The following is a 23,467-nucleotide window of genomic DNA, read 5'->3' as shown; positions in this document are numbered from 1 at the left end:
GGGGGTGTAAGGCTGAAGGAGAGACTTGATGTAGTCGGGTGCAGTCCTGTTCACCGCTCGAAAGGTCAGTACCAGGATCTTGAATCTGATACGGGCCGTGATGGGTAGCCAGTGAAGGGAGATGAGGAGCGGGGTAACATGGGAGCGTCTGGGTAGGTTGAAGACCTTGCGGGCTGGCGTGTTTTGAATCCTCTGGAGAGGGCGGGTTGCGCATTCTGGGAGACCGGTGAGCAGCGAGTTGCAGTAGTCCAACTTTGAGAGAACAAGTGCTTGGACTAGCAGCTGGGTGGAATGCTCAGACAGGTATCTCCTGATCTTCCGGATGTTGTAGAGGGTGAATCTACACGACCGTGAGACTGCAGCAATGTGGGCCGTGAGGGAAAGCTTGTCATCCATGGTAACCCCGAGGTTCCTGGCAGAGGATGAAGGGGTCACCGTCGCAGATCCCAGGGTGATTGAGAGATCGTGGGAGATGGAGGGCTTGGCCAGGATGATGAGAAGTTCTGTTTTGGCGAGGTTCAGCTGGAGGTGGTGCTTGGTCATCCAGGCAGAGATGTCTGTGAGGCAGGCCTCGATCCTAGCTGAGATCACCGGATCAGTTGGGGGGAACAACAGGTACAGCTGCGTGTCGTCAGCGTAGCAGTGGTAGGAGAAGCCATGGGAGGTGATGATTGGTCCAAGTGAGGTGGTGTAGAGGGAGAAGAAGAGGGGTCCAAGGACGGAGCCCTGTGGGACACCAGTGGAGAGCTGGCGGGGTCCTGACACTTTGCCTCCCCAGGAGATCTGGTAGGATCTTCCCGACAGGTAGGATGAGATCCACTGAAGTGCAGTGCCAGTGATGCCCATCTCAGAAAGTCTGGCGAGCAGGATCTGATGGTTAACTGTATCAAACGCTGCAGAAAGGTCCAGCAGAATGATGACGGATTACCTCGAAGCCGCTCTGGAAGACTGGAGGGCAGTGGTGACTGACAGGAGGGCAGTTTCTGTGGAGTGGCCAGTCTTGAAGCCCGATTGGTTGGGGTCCAGCAGGTTGTTCTGAGAGAGAAAGTTTGACTGTTGGTTAGATACAGCGCGTTCAATTGTTTTTGAAAGGAAGGGTAGCAGTGATACTGGTCTGTAGTTCTGGAGGACGGCTGGGTTAAGGGAGGGTTTTTTGAGTAGAGGGCTAACTCTGGCCTGTTTGAAGGCAGAGCGGAAAGTGCCGGAAGCAAGAGAAGAGTTTAGGACATGGAGAATATAAGTTATGATGGAGGGAGAGATGGTTTGAAAGAGAGGGTAGGGGACTGGATCAAGGGGACAGGAGGTGGGGCGATGGGAGAGAATGAGGTCAGAGACATCTGCCTTGGACCGGGGAGAGAAAGAGTTTAGACATTTAGTTGGGTCAGTCATACAGGGTGAGAGGGTGGGAAATGTGGGTTTAGGGAACCGACTGCTAATGTCGGCGACTTTTTTCTCAAAGAAGGAGGAGAAGTCGTCTGCTGTTAGGGTGGAGGGGGGGGGAGGTGGGTTAAGAAGGGTGGAGAAGGTAGAGAAAAGTTTGTGGGGGTTTGAGGCAGAGTTAATGTTGTTCAGGAAGTAGTGGGTTTTAGCATCAGTTATGCGGGCAGATAAGGATTTAAGGAGGGAGTGGTACTTATCAAGGTCCAGACCGTCTTTGGACTTGTGCCATCTCCTCTCAGCTGCCCGAAAGATGGACCATTCTTCACGAATAACGTCTGTGAGCCACGGGCAGGAGGGAGAAGATCGTGCAGGCCTGGTTGACAGGGGACAGAGAGTGTCAAGTGATGCAGTCAATGTGGATAACAGGGAGTTGGTGGCAGTGTCAGTGGGGTGTGAAGTGAACTCGTCAATGGGAGGGAGGATGATACAATGGAGGAGAAATGGGAGGGGGATAGGGAGCGAAGGTTGCGCCGGAAAGTTACGAGAGGAGGGGAGGTAGGAGGAGTTGGAGGGAGAGATACAGACAATTGGATAATGGAGTGATCGGAAATGTGTAGTGGGGTTACAGAGGTTAAGTCAGTGATACAGTTAAGTGTCAGGATGAGGTCGAGCTGTTTGCCTGCCTTGTGGGTCGCCGGTGTGTTCAGCAGCATCAGGTCGAAGGAAGTCAGAAGAGACATGAAGTCGACGGCCTGCCTTCCTTCGAGGTGGATGTTGAAGTGCCCAAGGATTATCAGCGGGGTTCCATCATCCGGGAGGACGCTGAGAAGCATGTCCAGCTCCTCCACAAAGTCGGCTAGCGGCCCTGGTGGGCGATAGAGGACAACTAAGAATGCTTTGATAAGATCATTACATTACATTTACATTTAGTCATTTAGCAGACGCTCTTATCCAGAGCGACTTACAGTGAGTACAGGGACATTCCCCCGAGGCAAGTAGGGTGAAGTGCCTTGCCCAAGGACACAACGTCATTTGGCACAGCCAGGATTCGAACCAACAACCTTCTGATTAATAGCCCGACTCCCTAACCGCTCAGCCATCTGACTCCCATCAGTTAGGATCAGGATCAGTTAGCATCACATAATGGTGTTCAAATGATTTGGCGGTAACAGAGAGTGGGGTGGATGTGTATTTGATATGTGGGGAAAGAAGCAAACCTGTCCCAACACCTCGCCCGGTTGAGCGGAGTGAGTGAGAGAACGAGTGGTTGACGGAGAGAGCAGCTGGAGTTGCAGTGTTTTCTGGGCGGATCCATGTCTCTGTCAGCGCAAGGGCATGAAGAGAAGCATGGGATGAAAACGCCGGGATGAAGTCTGCCTTGTTCACGGCAGACTGGCAGTTCCAGAGCCCTATAGAAAGAGAGAGGGCAGGTGGCGAAGATCTGGATAGGTAGCTAAGGTTAGAAGTGGACCGTATATACTTTGTGACATATCTACATCTGCGAGTGGTGTAATGAACGGGAATGCTGAAGAAACACATGCTAGCTATGAATATGTTCTATGTGGATTAGAATACAAATAGGGTGATACTTATCAGAAGAGGTGATCCAGCCTCGTCGGCCATCCTCGGTGGACTCCCGCAGGTAGACTCCCTGTCTTTGTTCGACCGATTAAGCATCGGTATTAGAATTGTTCTGTTACAGGTTAAGGCGTAGACAGTGGCCCACAACTGTGTGTAGCGATAATAAACACTCAGTACTCCCACCGGTTGATTCCCGACTCCTCGATTAGCATCCCGGCTAGGGGTGTTACAATATTATCTGAGGTCTAGCTAAAACGTTACGGAATGTTTTCCTTCTCCTGAGGAGAGACGCTGTCTAAATCGAATGCTTGCACCATGTCGTTGCTCAGTGCCCGTAACATTTTCTCTATGTAGCCTAACCTAAACCAACTAACTCGACTTCGCACTACGTTACCCATGATTCATCGCACACACATGTTGACCAAACAAGCAACGTATTCCAACACAACAGCTCTTGGTCTCATAAAAATGTGAAAGCAGAGACGCAGACTCAGGGCTCAGCGACTACATCTGATGCACCTTATTATTTTTTGCAGGATTTTTACACACAGTAAACACACACCTTAAAACTATGAAATGAACTGAACTATGAACTAGTTCAGAATTTAAATGGTGAACTATGAACGTTAACTATTAATGTTTACTTGTATAAACTGAACTTTGAACGAGTTCATGAGAGGTATGAACGTGCACAACACTGCATCTCATATACACATTAAATACCTCAACGTACACATTATACAGTATATCTCAATATACACCTCATTATATACCTCAATACTTCAAAATACCTCGAAATACACATTATATACCTCAATACACCTCAACATACACAGTATTTATCTCAATATACCACAACATACACATTATATACCTCAATATACACATTCCAACCTTCAACCAACATTAACAGACTATAGTCATAATCCTAAATCTACGCTCATAGTCCTTAGGAGTCAACAAATATTGAAGGTGCTCCTAACTATGTTATAGTTAACATGACAGTTCCTCTCCATTCTTCCAGAACTGTTTTGAGCTCTTCAACCCTAACCACAAGGGTCAGGTGATAAAAGCCTGCAAGACAGAGGCAGACGGACGTGTTGTCGAGGGAAACCACGTAGTGTATAGGATATCGGCGCCCACACCCGAGGAGAAGGAAGAGTGGATCAAGTCAATCAAGTAAGACTCACTGCTTACTGAGACCCCTAACAGGAAGGGAAGTCATTTGTCACCCATGATGTCAGACTAGGACAGGGATTTGATGATGTCAAGAAGCAGGAAAGCTATTTGTGACAAAATGCATAGCAGAGACCATATGAAATGGAAAATTAGTAGACGTGTAAAAGAAACAGATCCAAGCAAGCATCAGTGATGTTCACCCTTGGTAATTTGTATTGCCTGCACTGGAGATGGTGCAATGTCATACAGTCGTTGGCTCAGCAGAGTCAGGCAATAGCATACAGTATTTAGAGCAATACTCCCTGTGTTCCATTCATGTATTCAAAGGGGAAATTGATGGGGGTATGGGGGAGAGGGATTAGTTAGCTACCCCTTATGGCATTCCAGGCAGTGAGCAGGCAAGTCCAGCTATAGCAGCCAGGAAAGAAGGCTTCAAACTGGGCTGAAGCCCCCCTCCATCCTCCCCCTTCCATCCTCCCCGCCCCCAGTAGCGCAGGCTAACAGCAAGCACTTCCCTAAATTAGAGATTGACATAATCTCTGTTGTTTATCCTATAATCTTTAAATCACTGTTAAGAGTTTGAAAACAAACACTAGAAACAAATTTTCTAAGGCCCGTTTGTCAAGAAAATAGTAATTATGTCATGCTAAAGTAGGCCACTACAGCATCAGATGCAATCTACGTCATAATTTCATAATTTACTTACCGTAAATCCTCAAATAGTGTCCGGGGCTTTTATTTACATAGGCTGCACAGCGCACCGGCCTGTATTTGGGGCAGGCTTGTATTAGGGGCAGGCCTTTATTTCTTACTTACCGGTATCTTCTGTTATATAATTGTATTATTTAAATAAAATAATGGGCATAATTACAGTAGGCTAATATCATTCATTGCATATGCGTTCAGCACTTCCTGCAACCATTTACCGATAGGCTACCGGTAGAATGAAACCGGTAGACCTATAGCTAATCAACTTTCTGGAGACTAACCATTTAGAAATTAATCAGTAATAAACCAGTGTCAGTCTTAAGATACATCGTTAATTGCAGATATTTTCCAATGTTCTCAATTACAATCAAGCAAGTCAAAAATTTCACTCGGCCAAAAAAAAAGTTTATCGCGTATAGCGCTTTATTTGCAGTGTCAACGTAACAATAAATATCTGGTCCTGTCAAAGGACAGCAATCACAGAACGAACAGGAGACAACCCAAATTAAACCAAATGGCCAGGACTTAGACTAGGTCTATCATGTTACGCAACTACCAAATTCATCAGCAACATCTGAATGGGCATATAGCCATTAAGCTACGGTCAAATGGAGCAAACAAACTCCGAACTAAATGGACCTTGCAAAATAGGCCTACATCTAAACATAATACTTAGGTCTACATCCAAAGCTCACCAGTAATGAGGCAACATTTGTACAGCTATTCGGCGCCCCCCTCAACACCCTCATCCCCATCCTCATCATCGAGAACAACAAGTTCATTATTAAGCAGCTCCTCTTCGTCGTTCTCCTCATCCTGGGCTACTTGCGTGCGGTTCTCCTCCCCCCGCTGCCGGAGCTGCGCCAGCGCATCCCTACCAGCGGCGCATGGCTGTCCCGCTTTGAAGCAATGGATGAGATCATCTTCACTCCCGTCATCTTTCAGTGTCAGTCCACAAACTTTGAAGGACTTTCGGATCATGTCCTTGTCCAGCTTCTCCCAGGCAGCGACTACCCAGTTCACGAGCAGGTGGCGGGCAGGGGCTCTCATGTTACCTCCAGCAGTATATTCTTTATCTGAGTCCCCGGCCATCCATAAATCATACGCCTCGTGTAGACTCTGCTTGAACGGCTGGTTCCACATAACATCTGGGGCTTGGATGTACTTAGTGCAGCCGCCAGGGATAACTGCAGTTGTGACATTATAGCCACATTTGAGTTCAGCCTTAGTGGCGGCGCTGATGTGGCATCGATATGCATCCCAGGCTAGGAGCCGTGGGGTGAAACTGAATTTCCCGACGACTGACTGTAGCCAGTCTGATGTCAGGCTGTCGTTCATCCAGCCATTCGCTGAAGTTGCAATCACAGCGCTTACTTTCTGTTGTTGCATTCGAGCCACTTCACGCACAGCCCCTTTGAAAACGATGTACGGCTTAAGTTTGGTACCATCGGCCTTGGCAGCCAGGATCACTGTGAGATGGCTCTTCTCATGCCCTGTAGTTTTTAAAGCCACGCTTTTGGCCCCTCGCTTATCCACCGTTGTGGACGACAGCATATCAAACCAGACTGCTGTTTCGTCCATGGCAATTATGTCTCTCTCCATAATATTTTTGGAGGCGATTACTTTTCCCACGTAGTCAATGTAGGAAACCAGCTTTTCAACCACCTGGTCTGGGTCTTTCTGAGACACCGTTGTACGTCTCCTTACTGAAAACCCATTGCGCTCCAGAAATCTCTGGAGCCAGCCCCTGCTTGCCACGAAGCTACAGTCTCCACTGTCCCTCACAGAGGGAAATATTTCCAAAGCTTTATTTTGTATCATCTTTCTAGTTACCCTAGAATGCCTATCGCGGACTGAAAAAATACATTCGACCAGACTGGTCTCCATATCCAGGCTAACCTTTTTCCTACCTCCACCTGCTAGTCGGGCTCTGTTCTTTTTGGTCGCATTGAATTCATTCTTCTGCTTCTTCCAATATCGAATTTGTTTTGGGTCTATATTAAACTCCTTCGCTGCCTTTTCTCCCGAATGTTCTTCTGCGAACTTTAAAACCTTCTCTTTGAATTGTATGGCGAATTTTCGCCTTGGCGCCATAGTGCACTGCTTTATTATCTCTTTGAAAAAAGTAGCCTAGCCAACTAAAACGTTAAAGATAAACAACAGTAGGCTACGATACGTGCATTTAGGCTAAACAATAACAAATTCGCCTAGTAGGCCTACGTGGTAAAATGTCTTTTTTTATTGGCAAGAGTCCATGAAATTAGCCAATAACATTAAACATAAGGAGAACATGAAATGTTATGAAATATTACTTTAACATATTTTTTTTTTTTTACCCCCGGCCTGTATTTGGGGCCCGGCCTTTATTTGTCCGTATAGACCACGCCCCCGGCTACTATCTGAAGCCCGGCCTTTAATTGAATCCCGGTCTTTATTTGAGGATTTACGGTATGTACCAACGCTCCATTGCAGTGAGTCACCTCCATGCCTTGAGTGGCTTCCCACTTCACTCTCCAATGAATCTTCAGAGCGAAACCACGTCGCTTGTCTTTGTTTTGTCAAATTTGGTTGCAGAAATGGACAATAAAACAAAAACTTATGAGAATGAATCTTTCATATGGCGCGGGTGTTCTTTGAGCCTCAATGTAAAGTGAGAGACAGACAGATACAACTGCAGTGGGGGTTGAGATGGGTTTGGCTTTGTATGGCTGCTAACGGGATTTAGCAACCATGAAACTGTGCTCTGCGCTAGAACCAGGATGACTTCCTGACTCACTGGATGTCAATATACACATTGCCTTTTCTCTGAGATAAAAATTGTGAGAAAAGAATAAGAAAGAGAGAGAGAGATGGGGGAAGAAAGAGATAGGGAGGGAGGGAGGGAGTATCCTGGAATGTTAATAATCTATAGCCTTTGTTTTCCTCAGAACAAAAAATCTGTAAAACTGCAGGAGGGTGTGTGTGTGCGTGGCAGGGTTCTAGATCAGGAGGAATCATGGAGAATGTTCCAGGGAAACTCACAGAGATGGAGCTAGAGAACCGGGGAAAAAAGAGAGGAGATAGGACAAGGGGGTGGGTTCTCTTCAGAAACCATGGAAACCAAAGTAGGTCATCGCACAAACTTTTTTCTTTTTTCTGATCTAGTTTGATCTGGAGTTTGTCTAAATCTGCCTGCATTTCCATATCAAAGATGTTCCAGTCTCCCCTTGTGTCTTATTTATTTCATGGTGCTCTGCTCCAATTGGTTTCTCCAGGGCCAGCATCAGCAGAGATCCTTTCTACGATATGCTGGCCACAAGGAAGAGGAGGATCGCCAACAAGAAATGAAGAGGGAACTATCAGCACTCCTCCAACATTCCCCTCCTCCATCACTCCTCCGTCCATTCTATCCTTCTGTAACCGAGTTGAACTGGTTAAACTCACTCCTCAGTAGAAATACCGCCCATCCATGCTATCGAAGAGCTAGCTTTTCGGTTTGCGTACCTGGTTAAAGCAGAGCTTGTAAGAGTTCAAATCCTGGTGTGGGGAAGATCAGGAGGAAGCTACACTGACGAGTAGCGCAACTACACCTGTTACACTTCCTGAACAATCTCCATGGCTGCCTTACAGCTGGAGAACCCCGGGGCAGGCGACACAGGAGAAGACTGTCACGTATCATGGATCCACTGATGGACACCATCAGTTTATGATCATCAGGTCCCAAACGCCAGAGGCTGGCAGTGTGATGCAGGCTTGCTGTTTTCTACCCCTCCGCCTCCCTCGGTCTTTCTGTAAGCAGCCCCCCCCCTTCCTTGAGCCCTTCACCCCCCCCCCCCCCCCCTTTGTATTTGTGTGTGTGTGCATACTGTTTGCAGCAACTGTGTATGTAAGGCCATCTTGTGGAAGGTCCTTGGACTGAGAGGTAAACAAAGTGACAGAGTGGTGTCTCTGCTAGCGAACATACAGAGGTTTGTGTGTTTTATACAGTTGGTTGGGAATGATTCATAAGGGGATATCTAACCAGCTCCTCTTAGTGACATTGTGACAATGTCTGAGCGGGAAAGAGAAGGAGAGAGGGGGGGGAGGGAGAGATCGGAAGAGGAGGGGGTTAGTGAGTTTGTGGGGTGGGTTGAACCTTAATATTGCAGTACCCTAACATGAACGGTCATCATATAACTGGTGCTGAATACATCTCAATAGTGCCATTTGCAGGAGTTCTGCCTCAGTATGAGTACCTCAGTATCCAGAGATAGGTTAGAATTAGGTCAAATGTAGACCCAGTGTTGAAGTTATAAGTCAGCTGGACTGATTTCATATTATGTGTGGACCACATGACAATGAAAAGTGCATACTTATGATTTTGGTTGTGAATTAAAGTTGCAGTTGTACAATGCCCAGATGAAGCCAACTTGTGAACTCAGAAGCCCTTTTTAACAGAGTAACTTACCTTTAAGCTTTTTATGGGCATGCAGAAACCATCTATGGGCACCAGTCAGTTTAAGCTTTTCTTTTTAAAATCTCTCAAGGTCCAAAGCTACTGGACTGTGTTGATGATGAGATGTGAGGGTTTGATGTTTTGTTGTGTTCCCGTAGGAATTTGATTTGTAATCTGAAGATCCTTGCTTGCTTTTGTATTCCCCTTTTAAAAAAACTATAATCAACTACCTGTTTGTATTTATTTATTTTGTGAAATGGTTTAATTCTATCCGTAACATTTGAAAACTGTAGACTTAAGTTATGTATGTGTATATACTGTATAGGTTTTTGATCTTTTTTTGTTGTTGGATGCACACTCTGTGAACCTTCTGGCAGTACTTGCATCAGTTAAGTTTGGGGTGTACAATACAAAAGCCTTAAATAATCATAAGCAAAAACAGTGAGATGTCAGAAAATTGATGATGTAATGATGACAATGATACTAATAATTATTATGATGATGATATTTAATTATAGTCAGATAAGAACCGCTGATCTGGTTGGTGAATCAGTATTTGACGACAACTAAGATGAACATAAGGATCATAAGTGATTGTAAAATACCTGTCCTGACACAAGGGCAGTATATGACATACTGCCACCTTGTGGAAGGCTATAGCCACATTAACTTTTATATATCTGTAAGAGCTATCAGTCATGTTGTACATTACTTGTAACTACTATAAAGTATACATGAAGCCCACACTGGTCTAATTCATTATTCATTGTACTTGACCAACATTTTTGCATATGTATGTAGCTCCTATCACTGAAACCTCTGGACATATTTTAAACAAGACATTTCTATGTATTAACTTATTTAAAATGAATTAATAATAATAATAATTTAACATTCATTTCAATACAATATTTTGGGATATAGCATGTTTAATGTTAGGTACCTTTAGGTAACAGTGTTATATGGTGAGTACAACAATCACACAGTAAAACTAAGTATGAGATCAATTAAAATGTGGACGAAGCAAAGCATCAGTTTGACACCAGCAACTTCTACCTGAAATCAAATAAAATGTATTTTATTAAACCTTATCATTATTTCATTACTTTTGGGTCTAAACAACTGTTTTTATTCACTATTTGAAAATGTATAGTAATTAAGCAATTTCAGACATTATAAACAAAGGTCTTGGACACTACTACACTTCATTTCTCAAGCCATGTTATTTATTTCTCAAATCAATAAATCATTCTGCAGAGATACAATATGTTTTTTTTTACAGAAAAGTAGCAAGGCCAATTCAGCTAAGCTGACACTTATAGTAAAAGCATTTACGGGCAAAGCTATTACATTTTTTGGCATTATGCTCCACTGTGGTAGGCATGATTCTGCAGTACAAATCAATAAATCATTCTGCAGAGATACAATATACAATATGTTTTTTTTACAGAAAAGTAGCAAGGCCAATTCAGCTAAGCTGACACTTATAGTAAAAGCATTTACGGGCAAAGCTATTAAATTTTTTGGCATTATGCTCCACTGTGGTAGGCATGATTCTGCAGTACAATATACATCAATTATAAATAAAGCACGTACAAAATGTCTGTGTTTTGTCTCAATACAAATAGATAAACATTAACTCTCCGACACTGCATAATCCACGATCGATAAACACAAGTTTTGTACTTTTCCATTATGACAAAAAAACATTGGTACACTATATTCATTGTGAATGAATTAACAAAGACACTATTGAGAAACTCCAACATGAAGTACTTTGAGCTAAAATATAGAATATACAGTACAGACATTGCTCTTGTTCAAACATTTCTACATCATGAGAATAAGACAGTCTTCTCTTTTGTTGTAATCAAGCAGACGTTACTCCACTTAATTACTTTGTTGCTCAAAAATGAATTCTGTCTTGGCTGCAAAGACAACTTGAGTCCCGCTGAAAAGTTACAATACATTTCTGCCACCTGCAGGTGATGGGTGGTATAGCAAGTCACATTTCAAATATAAAGTATTGAACTAGTTTATCAGGCAACCCATAGTCTCACACTCTCTCGTCAGTAGTATAATAGGGATGACTCTCACCCATTGCATTCATCCAAATGCCTAAAACCCTTTAAGATAGTTTGGAATGTCTCAGATACTGCACAAAATGTAATCTAGCCGTAAAAATTAGAATACTTTTAGACATCACAATCTTGTCTTTATCTCTCTGATAAAAAGATTTGAGGATAGATCAATATCCTCCTCATCGTGACTTCCTGATCCCTTTTGCAGGCTTGGGTCAAATATTACAGCCAAGCTTTCAAGCAATATCTACAGAAACAAACAACATTCTCTACATCTCTAGAGAAAGAGTAAGAAAAAAAGACAGAGAAAGAGAGACAAAGAGCTGAAAAACATGGTTGTAAAACTAAGACACCCCTGACATGAAAAATTCCTGCACCTGGAGCGATAGATTATAAAAAGGAGGTAGAAGAAGGGGAGGCGGAAAAGGAAGTGGAAGAAGGGGAGCAAGAAAAAGAATACCTGAGAGGATGAAGAATATTCCGGAGACGAAGGCCAATATGGTCCGGTGTGGCCGTACATGTCCGATGTTGTTGAGCACAAAGCCAATGAACATGAAGAACAAACTGACCAGGGGGAAGGGAGTGGCTGTACGAATCATCTCTGGAAAAAGAGAGAAAGGGAGAGACAGAGAGAACAATAAACAGATGGACAATCTTCAGCTTGTTTCTGGGCTGGGTGTCAGCAGAGGGAGAAACCCAGTAGTGACTGAAGCTGTAAGCTCCTGTTAAACTCTGTGCTGACTGACAGAAACATTACAGAGATGAGTCATTTTAATGGGGCTGGGCTCAGACACGGCACATGCAGGGACGAATCCACAGATGAAAATGGATGACATATTAAGTCACTCTTATGGAGCAGTTGGAGAGCCGCTTGATGTATCTCTTTATTACTGAATTACGTGTTTCAGAATCCGTTTTCATTTTCTCCTTTCAAACTTGTCAACAGACATGTTGTGTAGTTAACAAACCACAAGGGGGTGCAATATGGTTACGGAATTAATTGTGTGTGCGTGTTTGTGAGTGTGCGTAAGAGATAGGGACAGGGATAGGAGGAAGAGAGTGAGAAAAAAGAGTCAGACAAAGAGAGAGAGAGATGGTAAGACAGATATAGAAAGGGAAAGAAAGACAAAGAGAGAGAGAGAGAGAGAGAGAGAGAGAGAGAGAGAGAGAGAGAGAGAGAGAGAGAGAGAGAGAGAGAGAGAGAGAGAGAGGGGGGGGGGGAACTTACTAAGTACGTTGACAGTGGATTCTGAGGTCAGTTGCACATTCATAGGCATGATGTACTCTATGGTGAAGCATCGTCCTGTCTCCTCACCTAGGAAACACGTGGGCCAGAGTTAGTTATAGAGAGAGGTGTAGACAGATATACAACTGTAGAGTTAGATATAGGGCCCTATTTTAACGATCTGAAACGCAAGTATCAAAACGCAAAGCGCAAGTAACTTTGTGGGCGGGACTCCGGCGCTGTTGCTATTATACCGGCGGGATAAATGACTTTGCGCCTGGCGCAAATCTAAAATGGGTTGGTCTGAAGTAGCTACATTACTAATGGGTGTGGTTTGGGTGTAACGTGCAATAAACCAATCAGAGCGTCATCTCACATTCCCTTTAAGAGCAGCGCTTGTTCCATGGCGGATTGCTATTATAACGGCGGATTTGCCAGGCGCACGCCAGGAGCGGTTCACAGTCGAGGAGACCTCGTCCTCGTTATCGTCAGGGCCGTAAAAGATAGAGAAGTTACATTGTATTGGAAAGGCAGAGCAGTTTTCTCATTGCACTACGTTGCACACTCATGTTGCTCATTCAAATTCTTAGTCTTATTTATTTTTTTAATTGTTATATTTTTTAATTGTTTAGTTCTTAGAATTAGTTTAACCATTGTACTTTTTAACTTAATTTAAGACCTGTATATGTTTATTGTTTGCACCTTCCTGCCACAGTAAATTCCGTGTTTGTGTAACATACATGGCAACTAAACCGAATTCTGATTCTGATCCTGATTGGGATGGGAGAAGAAACCCACCCAAATTAGCTTCGGTTAAACAGGCGTGGGAGGAAATTGCCACAATTGTTACAAATCAAGTTGACATACATAGACATTTCTCATGAAAATCTTTGATCCATTGACCTGAAAGAAATGTAACACAGCCATACAATAAATAAAAACAATGTAACGCTTTGCTAAAAGAAGACCCTGGCCAAGCCAGCAGTGCGCACGGGCCAAGCATGCCGCATGCGCCCTTAAAACGCGCCGTTGACTTTAGACTACGTTTTTCCTGGTCTGTGGCGGAATTGTTTTTCTGAAACTGCAAAATAGCACCAGGGAACGTTTGTGCCGGAACACGCCTCCTTTTTTCACTGAACCACCCCCGGCAGCGCAAGGTCATTCCCTAACTTACCGACGTGCGTCTGTGGAGGGAAAAGTCCGCTTTGCGTCGAGTGCAAACTAGGAATGATACTTGCGTTGTTGACAAAGTCAATTGCGCTGGGTGCAAGATAGGGCCCATAGAGTTACAGAAAGTTATTGTGTACTGAATTAGAGAGAGATGTGGACAGGTAGCTAACCTGTTGTAAATAACCCCATAGAAGGATTATTATTTTGGGTTAATTGCCTGCTTTGCATTTGCCTTATTGATCTTTGATGTGTGCCTAAATGATAATGTATTGTTTGAAGAACTTATTGAGGTTTTATGCCACCTTCTCTCTTATAGATAATTTGGACTTTTATTTTGACAAGGTAAAAGGTATCGCAGATTTGGTTATGTGTTTAATATGAACTTGTCAGTACGGCTACAGATGTTGTTACGGACGGATGCACATGCATACATTTCAAGTTTAATGGTTTAATGGACCCGTATGAGGCTAAAGCTCTTACGGTGGTGATAGTTTGCCAGTTTATGGAATGTACTTCTATGCAAAGGAAGAAAATAAAAGAGTAATTTCACCAGCAGTAAGTTTCATGCCACTATACATACGGGGATCCGTTACACCTGTATAGTTAAATACATAGTTTTAGAATTACAAAAAGTTACTGTATATTGAGCTTTAGCCATATACTGAATTTATATAGTTTTAAATTCAAATACTGTTGTTATAGACATTAGAAGAGAGTTATCTACAGTTTGGACTATAAGATTCATAGAGGTGTTGAGACCTTCTTAGCCAGAGCTCTCTTCTGGATAAAAAAAGGACACATCCTGTATTGGACAGACAGAACATACCGTCTGTTTCCTAAAGACAGGCTGGTTTGTGTCTGGCTAAGCTTATGCTTTGACAGATTATTTTCTACTAATGTGGCATACTGCTGACATCAGAAGCTGAGTCACAAACTGTCATCCAGTACTGACACTAGGCCAGGGGAAAGGGCTTGCATGCACACTGATGACAGAGAAAGAGGGTGGGAGTAACAGAGAGAGAGAGAGAGAGAGAGAGAGAGAGAGAGAGAGAGAGAGAGAGAGAGAGAGAGAGATAGATAGATAGATAGATAGATAGAGAGACTGACTCACATTGTAACACAGTGTAACATACTCTTGTCATCTCACAACACAATTGCATCCTCTCTCTCACACCCTAACTTCCTCTCTCGCTCTCCTTTTTTAGGTAGGTCGTTCCATATTACATATGATGTGCTAATGATCCAGAAGAACCTTGTTTTCTTTTAGTGTTATGCATTCCATGAATTTAGGATTTGTGTTAACAAATTAATAATACTCCCACTTCTTAAAAAGAATTGACAGAACACCAGGATCATCATCTATGATGTCAGAAGTATTTTTTTCTTTTAAGATATATATTTTTTGGGTGTTTCTGTAATTGTATCGACAGTGAGCAGCAGGGGCATTGCTAGACCCTTTTACATGGGGCACGTGCCCAAGTATAAATCTGCTGTGCCCCAGTATAAATCTGCTGTGCCCCAGTAAAATCGTAAGTTTGAGTTTTAACAATTTACACTTTTAGTCAGTGCATTCGTTTAGATTGATAGTCCCGGAAAAAAGAAACGCAGTATACCAATCAACGCTTGTAAAATCAACGCAGTTTAACCGAAAACACAAACGGATGCGTGCCCATAGAATTCCATGTTTGCACAGTCAGAATTGAGGTAGGCTAAGAAAATTACGAAACTACCGTATGTTCCGGACTATAAGTCGCACTTTTTTATAGTTTTGGCTGGTCTTGCAACTTATAGCCAGGTGTGACATATATCAAAATATATATAAAATTTAACATGTTTTTTAAATGTTAATTCATACTGACTGACATGAACCAACGAGTTCAACGGATTCAGTGATGTGGTCCACATTGTGGAATGAGATCGGGAGCTTGGTGAACTAGCTTACCGGTAACTTGCTGGTTGGACTCGCTATGCTTTTTGGTTGCATCAATACGATAAGCCCATTATTAGTAAAGTTAAATACAATTAAATTGCGATATCATCCATTCTGTGTTGATTTATTTTGCCACCATAACGTCAGTGTTGCCCTCTGCCCCCAATCACATGACATTGTATTCTCACGCTGGTGCACTGCAAGTGAAGGAGAGACTCTTTGAAGTAATGGAGATAATGACAAATGCCCTGTGAATAGTACACAAATAACGTAGCTACGTAATGTCCAGGCGTGCGTTTCCTGAAAGCATCGTAAGCCTAAAGGCCGAAATATACTACTCCACAGGGTTGCCGTGGTTGCCGTGACCAACAAGACGAACAGAATCCTTTGACCGTCATTGCTGTAAGTTTTTACAATTCATATTTCAGCTAAACAGTACATGTAAATCAGCATCTGAATTAAAATGTGACGAGAAATGGGCAGTGTAGTTGCTGAAAATGTGCTTATTTTATTGATGAAATGGCTAATTTGTAAATTTGCTCCGACTTTTCGATAACCTAGCTAGCATCGCAGTGCAGCGCCACCTACTCTTCTGGCAGTGAATTGTTTTCAGCACCCAGAGCCTTCGGAGTACTATAAATTCAACGGATCCGATGTGGAACACCCTCTCCGAGCCCTCTCCGAGCCCCAGAGAGCCCTCTCCGAGCCCCGGAGAGCTTGTCGTGCACCTCCTGATTTTCTGACTATCGTCCGAATTTTACGGATACCCCTTGGCCGTGATTGGTCCGCTAACGACATCATTTCCGAACGACATCATTTCCGGAATCTCACATCTCCGGACCTCACATTTCCTGTTTCATCAGAGCCTATTTAATTATTATAAATCTATATTAGACATTGTCTGGGGTCAATAAACAATCGACAACTTCCAAAGACGTCATGGGGCAGGCTTCTCTAAGGTTCAAAAACGTTGCTCCACCTACTGTTCTGGCGGTGAATTGTTTTCAGCACCCACAGCCTTCGAAGTACTATAAATTCAAAAGAGTAAATCGAATCCGTCCGAGTCCGTTTGTCTGTCTGTCCATATCGGAGTCGGAGTAGTATTAGATTATTTTGGTTCTCTTTTTACACCAGTTACGCTGGAACTGGAATATTTGTTAGTGAAAGTTTAAGTGCCGAAAAAATATCAGAATCCGATGTATTCTCAAGTAAATTTAAGTTACACAAAATAATTTCATTTGGTGGGTTTGGTGCAATAAACGACGCTAGATTTAACAAATGTCAGTTTTATTCAAAATACTATTACATTGAAATATGGCTGTTGTATTGTGCAATAGTAACTAGAAATGCATTAACTAAACGCTTTTACGAGTGCAATTACACAACAACAATTGAACATTGAAGATGTTTATTAGAATTATAGGGCTGGTAGCACGCCAAGCCCAGTGGATGAAGAGGCTGGTGGCAGAGCCGAGTCTGATGTTTGGAGATGGTAGCGCCCTGGAAATGGAGGGACTCCACAGTGTTGACTGGGAAGTCACACAGGGTGAAGGGGCTGGGAGTGAGTGAAAACTCATACAAAAATCATAAAAGCCATTGAAGATAAGTCCTGCACTGCTCCTGTCTGGCCCCCCAATGGTGGAATCTAGGGCTGCAACTAACAATTATTTTAATAATCGATTAATCTGTCGATTCTTTTTTCTATTAATCGATGAATTGGATAAAAAAACAAAAAAGCATTAATTTCCAACCTTTTATTCAAAAACAGAACTGACAGTGCAAATTCACAGTGCAAAAAGTCTTCAGAATATGCACAAACAGGCACACAATTTTGAAAAAGTTATTAAGATTAGCGAGGATTTAATGCTATTTTCAGACGGACACCCTTCAAAACTCTGGTGTCCGTTTGAGGTTTTTATATTCATAACAATATTATAAAAGTAATAATTTTTCAAAACTGTATGAATAGTTTTCACCCGGTCCCTAACGCAACGCTGCAAAGTAGCGTCTTCCAAAAAATGGATGCACTTGGGAATTTGCCGCCCCCCTCTTCATGCCGCCCTAGGCGGCTGCCTATGTCGCCTATGCCTAGGACCGGCCCTGTCCGCGACTTAATGAGTGCCGTAATAATCGCGCGACACAACAAATCGATAATGAAATTCGTTGCCAACTCTTTTAATAATCGATATATTTTTATCGATTCGTTGTTGCAGCCCTAGTGTAATCAACTCCCCACCTCCATCAGAGACACTGACTGTCTCACCACCTTCAAGAAAAGGCTTAAGACGCACTTGTTCCGGGATTACAATGGTACTTATGAATGATTTGCTGGACCTGATGCTAGTTTCCTCCAGGATCACAATGACTCTTATTGAGAGACTTCTTGCTCTTGTTGGTTAGTTGTAACTGAAAATTCTTGTACTCGCTGTGAAATATTTTACTGTTGATTGCTTTTCTACAGGTACACTCTTGCGCTTTTTGAGGTTCATGTTGTTTAATTGTAACTTGTTTAACTACATGCTCTTATAGTTCTTCCCTTTGGCACTTATTTGTTTTTTTCACAATGTATGCTCATGTTTTGGCTAACCGCAATGTTTGGGGCTATCTCGTTGTTATGATCAGTGACCTATGCACTTTTGTAAAGCTCTCTCTTGGAAGTCGCTTTGGATAAAAGCGTCTGCTAAATGCATAAATGTAAATGTAAAATGTAAGGAAGGCATTGATGTGCTGTACTCAACCATTCAATATGGGAGCCAGTGTTATACAGTATAAAGCTCTCTGACACCTTGAGATCTTGAAATCCAACTGCAGTGTTTGTTCATAGATTTCCTTATTCATACACTGTACACCGAACACCTTAAAAACTCCTTTTACCAGTCCGTGATCAACAGAATTGGACGGATGTACCTTCTGCAGCTGTACCTTGGAGAGTTGTTGGAGTGTGTGCTCTCACCTGCCAGGAAGCAGACCTTCCACAGGCCAGAGTGCAGGGAAGTCTTTATGTCGGTGCTCTGGTTGAGAGGCAGTATCACTCCCTGTTCCAGGTACAGCCAGTAGTCCGTGCTGACTGCAACTCCCAGAAGTCCCAGGCCGCTGACTGCAAACATGCTGCTGAGCAACGTCAGCGCCTTCCTGCCGCACACGCTCATCACCGGCGGTAAATCAGGAGTTGTCAGTGAGGAGATCTGGGGGGTGGGGGGGGGGGGGCTTGGATAGGTAGGCCTTCTATCACCGAGGAAATAACCTAGGAAGGAAGGTAACCTACAAAGGGTGACAGAGAAAGACAAAGACCCTCCACAATAAATATTTCTCTTCTCTTTTTGAAAACATAACCCTTCAACACGCATGCACGCACCCAGATTACAGAGATGTGTAGGCAACAGAACAAGCTTCATTATGATGCCAGAAAGGGAACTTAGCATGGCTTCACAGTGTGATGCTCACAAAGGGGGCACAAACAGCAACCATTCACATCTCTCAATCCCTCTACTTAGGAAGTCAACCATCATGCGGCTATTCCCTGCTATTAAGGAGAATTAGAGCCACATCCACCAACACCATCCTTCCCTTATCCACTCCATGGCTTCTTCCACACAGAAACACAGATGCACACAGTAGGAGATGGCATTACTGCTGCCTATACACAAGCTTGCGATTACTGTGCTGATGGAACATCTATTCAGGCAATGGAGAAAGAGAAGACGCAGGCATTCTGGCGTCAGCTGTTCTGTGTGGCTTCTAATGACGATGCTCCCTCGGTGTATGGGATTTCTGACTGTGGATGTGGACCCCGTGGTGTGATGTCTAAATTCGATCTTGCTCATTCTTTACTAGGACAGGGATGAGCCTACTCACAGTAGGAGCTGATAGCTTTTTTAGGTCACATCATATGAGCTGTTAAATTCCTCAGTTGAATTTCCCAGATTATGCAATGTGTCTAGTTGGAACTAGAATGGTAGCCTGTGCTTGAAAGACTGGGTGGTAGGTGGTAGAGGGGGTTGAGACGGACTGATAGGGAGAATGTTTGAGGGACGCAGCTGATTGACAGCATGGATTGACGACTGGGCTATGACAGCTTTGAGACAGTACAATCACTTCCTAGAAAATAGTAGAGATTTTGAGGTGTTGGAGGCTAATCTGATGACAATTAATACTAGAGAGGGTACAATTTATGGGGAAATTGTAGGGTGTGCTTGCTTGCGTCGGTTGCACAGGGGTCCGTTTTTTAATGACATTTTTACAACTGATATTTCTGTATATTTTATCTAAAAATGCATAGGGCCTACTTATTATTTATAAAGATTACATAGATTTAAAAGCATCTTTTTTTTGCTGCTCATTTACAACTCAAAATACGAGTTAAGTGTAGAATGAAATATGATGTCTTCTCATTTCCCCTGCAAGAGGCAGCCTCATAGCTGAATCAACGAATACATTTGGCAGACCGGTGAAATTGACCTAATCTCTATGACTTAAACGTCCTTTTAAGTTTTCCCTTCTCATGATATTTTCAGGCATTTAGCCTACTCATATTGCATTCATTCATGAATAAAGAACCCCCTTTGAAGATTATTCTACGACGTTACCGGCAGTAGAAGATGGAATCGCGAGTCAAACATTACCATCTGCTAACTGAAAAAATGCCCTCAAAAACGTAAATAAGCTTGACATTTATTTAGTGGAAAATCGCTCATTCATAAAAAGCTCACTGGTAGCGATCATTGTCAGTAACAACGCAAAATGCGATATAGCCCTGTGTGGAGAAGCTGCCCCGGTAAATTCTACTACGGTACAGTACTAGACTACTGTGTTCGTCTTGGTAGCGATTGCGTTGGTTGAATTCGATTTAACGTTCCGTTGTAAGGTTTAGGCTGAAATTAATTATTTTCATGAACAGATTGACAAAGTTTAGGCTGTGGCAATGAAGTTCAGGTTAGTGGTCAGAGACTTTTGATTTAAGTAAGGGGAGTGCCGAACATGTTCTGTCGCCGTTTGATTTCCTAAACAGCTGTGTACTGTAGATGTTTTTGTAGTGTGTCTCGCGTAGGCTACAGCGTTGCAGTGAGCAACACTGGTTTGAAACCACAGGTAATGGTAATTTCACCAACAAATCGTTTACTAATGTCAGAATAAATCCTACAACGAAAATATATATGTGAGGAATGTTTATTTTAACGATTGAAAACAGATAACGCTACATCATAGACTACTGTAGTATGTGTTGCCCGGGCAACACAGGCTAATGTCATGATGCTAATACGTCAGTGAAATAGTAGACTACTGTTTCCGAAAGTAGATGTACTTCCTTAATAATATCAGCTTATACTGTACATTACACACCACAATTGTGTGTCATATCACAAAGTAATAAATAGTTATCACCCTGGCCTCTTTGCTTGTGGCGTTTCTGCAGCTGCCTTGCAGTAAAGCTATAGTTAGCCTAGCTATCTCCCAAGTTAACAGATGCAAAACGAATTGTCACGCGTGTTTTCGTGACGTTAGTGACGTTAGTAACGTCAGTGACTGTGGCTAGCAAATTAGCCACCGTTAGCTTCACTTTTCGCCACAAAAACTTAATTTCCACTTAAACCATACAACGGAACGTAAATTCCAATAGAAGCAACTCAATCGCTACCAAGACGAAACTTTTGACACCTACGTTGTCTATGTAGGCCAAATATTGACTGAGTTTTAGGGGGGCAAAAAAAAAAAAATAATAATAATAATATATATGTGAGAGAACATAGGTTGTGCTCTCGCCGAAGGCTTGAGCACACCCAAATATTGTCTTAACTATGTATCCCACAATTGACTATGGGTCGACCCCATAAATACCCTTTCTCATTATGTTACTACTGTATGTAATAATGGTCGCCCAATGTGTGGATTTGTCTGTAATTTGAAACTTGTTATTTTGTGGAACTTGTTAAATTCATTGCAACCTAGACATTAACAACCTATTTCTGTGACTTGTCTTGGAAATATTCATACTGCAGTCATCAGTGTCTTCTCACCAACAGAGACAGTCTTCATCTGCATTCACACCCAGTGGAGGACGCGTTAGCTAACTTTAAATAGCTGTTATGAGGTTGATATGTAAAGAAGCAAGAACTCACATCTGACAGTTACTGATAGAGCAAAATTAAAGAGACAAAGTACTGGTGAGCAGTGGCGGTGCGTCAATAGTGGGCGCAAGTGCGCCGCCCCCCTTAAAATTTTTAGATGAAAATATGTCAAAAGGCATGTCAAAAAACATTATATATCAAATAATAAAAATAAGAAATGTACCGTGTTTACGCGTTAAATGTGTGTGGGAGACCGTAAGCCCCTGACAACAACCACTTAAATGTGACCAAACATAATATATTGCCATTCGTCATTAATGAGAAAAGCCCCTCCTTCAGGTGAAGGGTAGCCTGGCTGCCAGCCCAATTTAGCCCCGCCCACAAAAAAAAATGGGTTGGGAAGTTGGGTCTGGGATCGCTAGTTTTGGGAAAAAGTATGTCCGAACAGGAGCTGTTCGGACCAATCAAATTGTCAGGGAGGGCTTTATACGATGATGGACAGATGATCAACAGTAACGTAACCAACCACGTCACCAAAGAGCGCTTGGGTTGAATTCGTTTTCAACAAACAACATATTACGTTGCTCTGATTGGTTGTAGGTCTATCCAATTTAGCGAAGAGGCATTTTTTCCCGGGTTCGGTTGAAACACGCCCCATACTCACAGCCCAACGGAGCGGTTTCAGACTCATATTCTGACTAGAATTATGAGTATGACAACGTCAGGCTAGGTGAAGGGCGCCGGTAACAGCAAAGTCTATGGAAGCTAGTTAACTTTTCGCTGTCATTTCAGCAGGGACAGCTTTTCATTGGCGGATTGAAAGTTCGATTCTGGGGCGCAAATCTTTGCGCCCCACTAACCAATTGAGCTATCGCTAAGCCCCGCCCCTCAAACGCAAACGGGCCAATGGCAGTTTAGTAACAGCTGCACTACAACTCCATAGAGTAGCATTAGGAAAAGGGATTCTTCTCTTGTTTTATCGGGTTTGTTGTAATTTAAGTGTAAAACAATGGTCAAACGATGTGCATTGGGTAGATGCAACACTGATACGAGGTATCATGAGAGGATGGGCAATGGGGTATATTTTATCCCATTTCCCAAACCAAAACAAGAGGGCCAAATGTCTCCGGTGGACAAAGCTGTGTGGCAGACCACACAGTCAACTCAACGTAACAAAGATAAACAAGTATGTCATCACATTATTGTTATTGACAGTACCGGCTTACTTTCACCACTGGTGTTATGCTAGGCTTAGGCAAGTTATCTCTGGTTAAAACTAGCTAACGTTAACGTTATTAGCTACGTATAATGTTTGGCTAGCTATTCACTAGCCTATCCAGATTAGTTCAATTAACTGAAGGTAAATTAATGTAGCTAATCTAACCCTGTGGTGCATCAACAATACTGGTATTGCCAAGCATTGGATATACATGATTCAGGATATCGTGAATGACCGTGAGATGAAGCTTCTCCCTCTTGCATTGAGATCTGTAAATTCTCGCCTCCAATTTAAGTTTGTCATCCACCATATCTACTTTTAAATTATGTAAGTATCCCTCCATTCATTGCATAATGAAGTTCCTTTTAACGGCTAAAACTCTAGTCAGCTGCGATAGCTTGTCCGAGTTAGCAACAGTAACTAAGGGGGGCGGGGCTTAGCGATAGGTCAATTACATGGTTTCCTATCGTTCTTACTTCAAAAAGATTGGTCTGATTCGGTGAATCAGCGACCTT

General features: G+C 42.9%; 2 protein-coding genes across 3 annotated transcripts in view; one reads left to right on the top strand and one right to left on the bottom strand.

Annotated features, from left to right (window-relative positions):
- The window catches only part of LOC134013169 (cytohesin-3), a 119,544-nt gene extending 110,636 nt beyond the window's left edge, over positions 1–8,908 (top strand). For both annotated transcript variants that reach the window (XM_062452962.1, XM_062452963.1), the window contains exons 12-13: positions 3,986–4,140; positions 8,103–8,908. In XM_062452962.1, coding sequence (XP_062308946.1) covers positions 3,986–4,140; positions 8,103–8,175 — 228 coding nt within the window. In that variant the 3' untranslated portion in view covers positions 8,176–8,908. The remainder of the gene's footprint in view (positions 1–3,985; positions 4,141–8,102) is intronic.
- Positions 8,909–11,687: 2,779 nt separating this feature from the next.
- On the bottom strand, positions 11,688–18,817 carry cacng5b (calcium channel, voltage-dependent, gamma subunit 5b). Its single transcript, XM_062482208.1, has 3 exons — positions 18,622–18,817; positions 12,572–12,658; positions 11,688–11,944 (listed from the first exon to the last, which is right to left on the bottom strand). Exons 1-3 carry the CDS (start codon positions 18,815–18,817, stop codon positions 11,688–11,690), a joined length of 540 nt encoding a protein of 179 aa, XP_062338192.1.
- Between the last annotated feature and the right edge of the window lie 4,650 nt (positions 18,818–23,467).

Source organism: Osmerus eperlanus, chromosome 2, assembly GCF_963692335.1.
Source record: "Osmerus eperlanus chromosome 2, fOsmEpe2.1, whole genome shotgun sequence".
Taxonomy (NCBI): domain Eukaryota; kingdom Metazoa; phylum Chordata; class Actinopteri; order Osmeriformes; family Osmeridae; genus Osmerus; species Osmerus eperlanus.
This window is presented reverse-complemented; position numbering and strand designations above follow the sequence as displayed.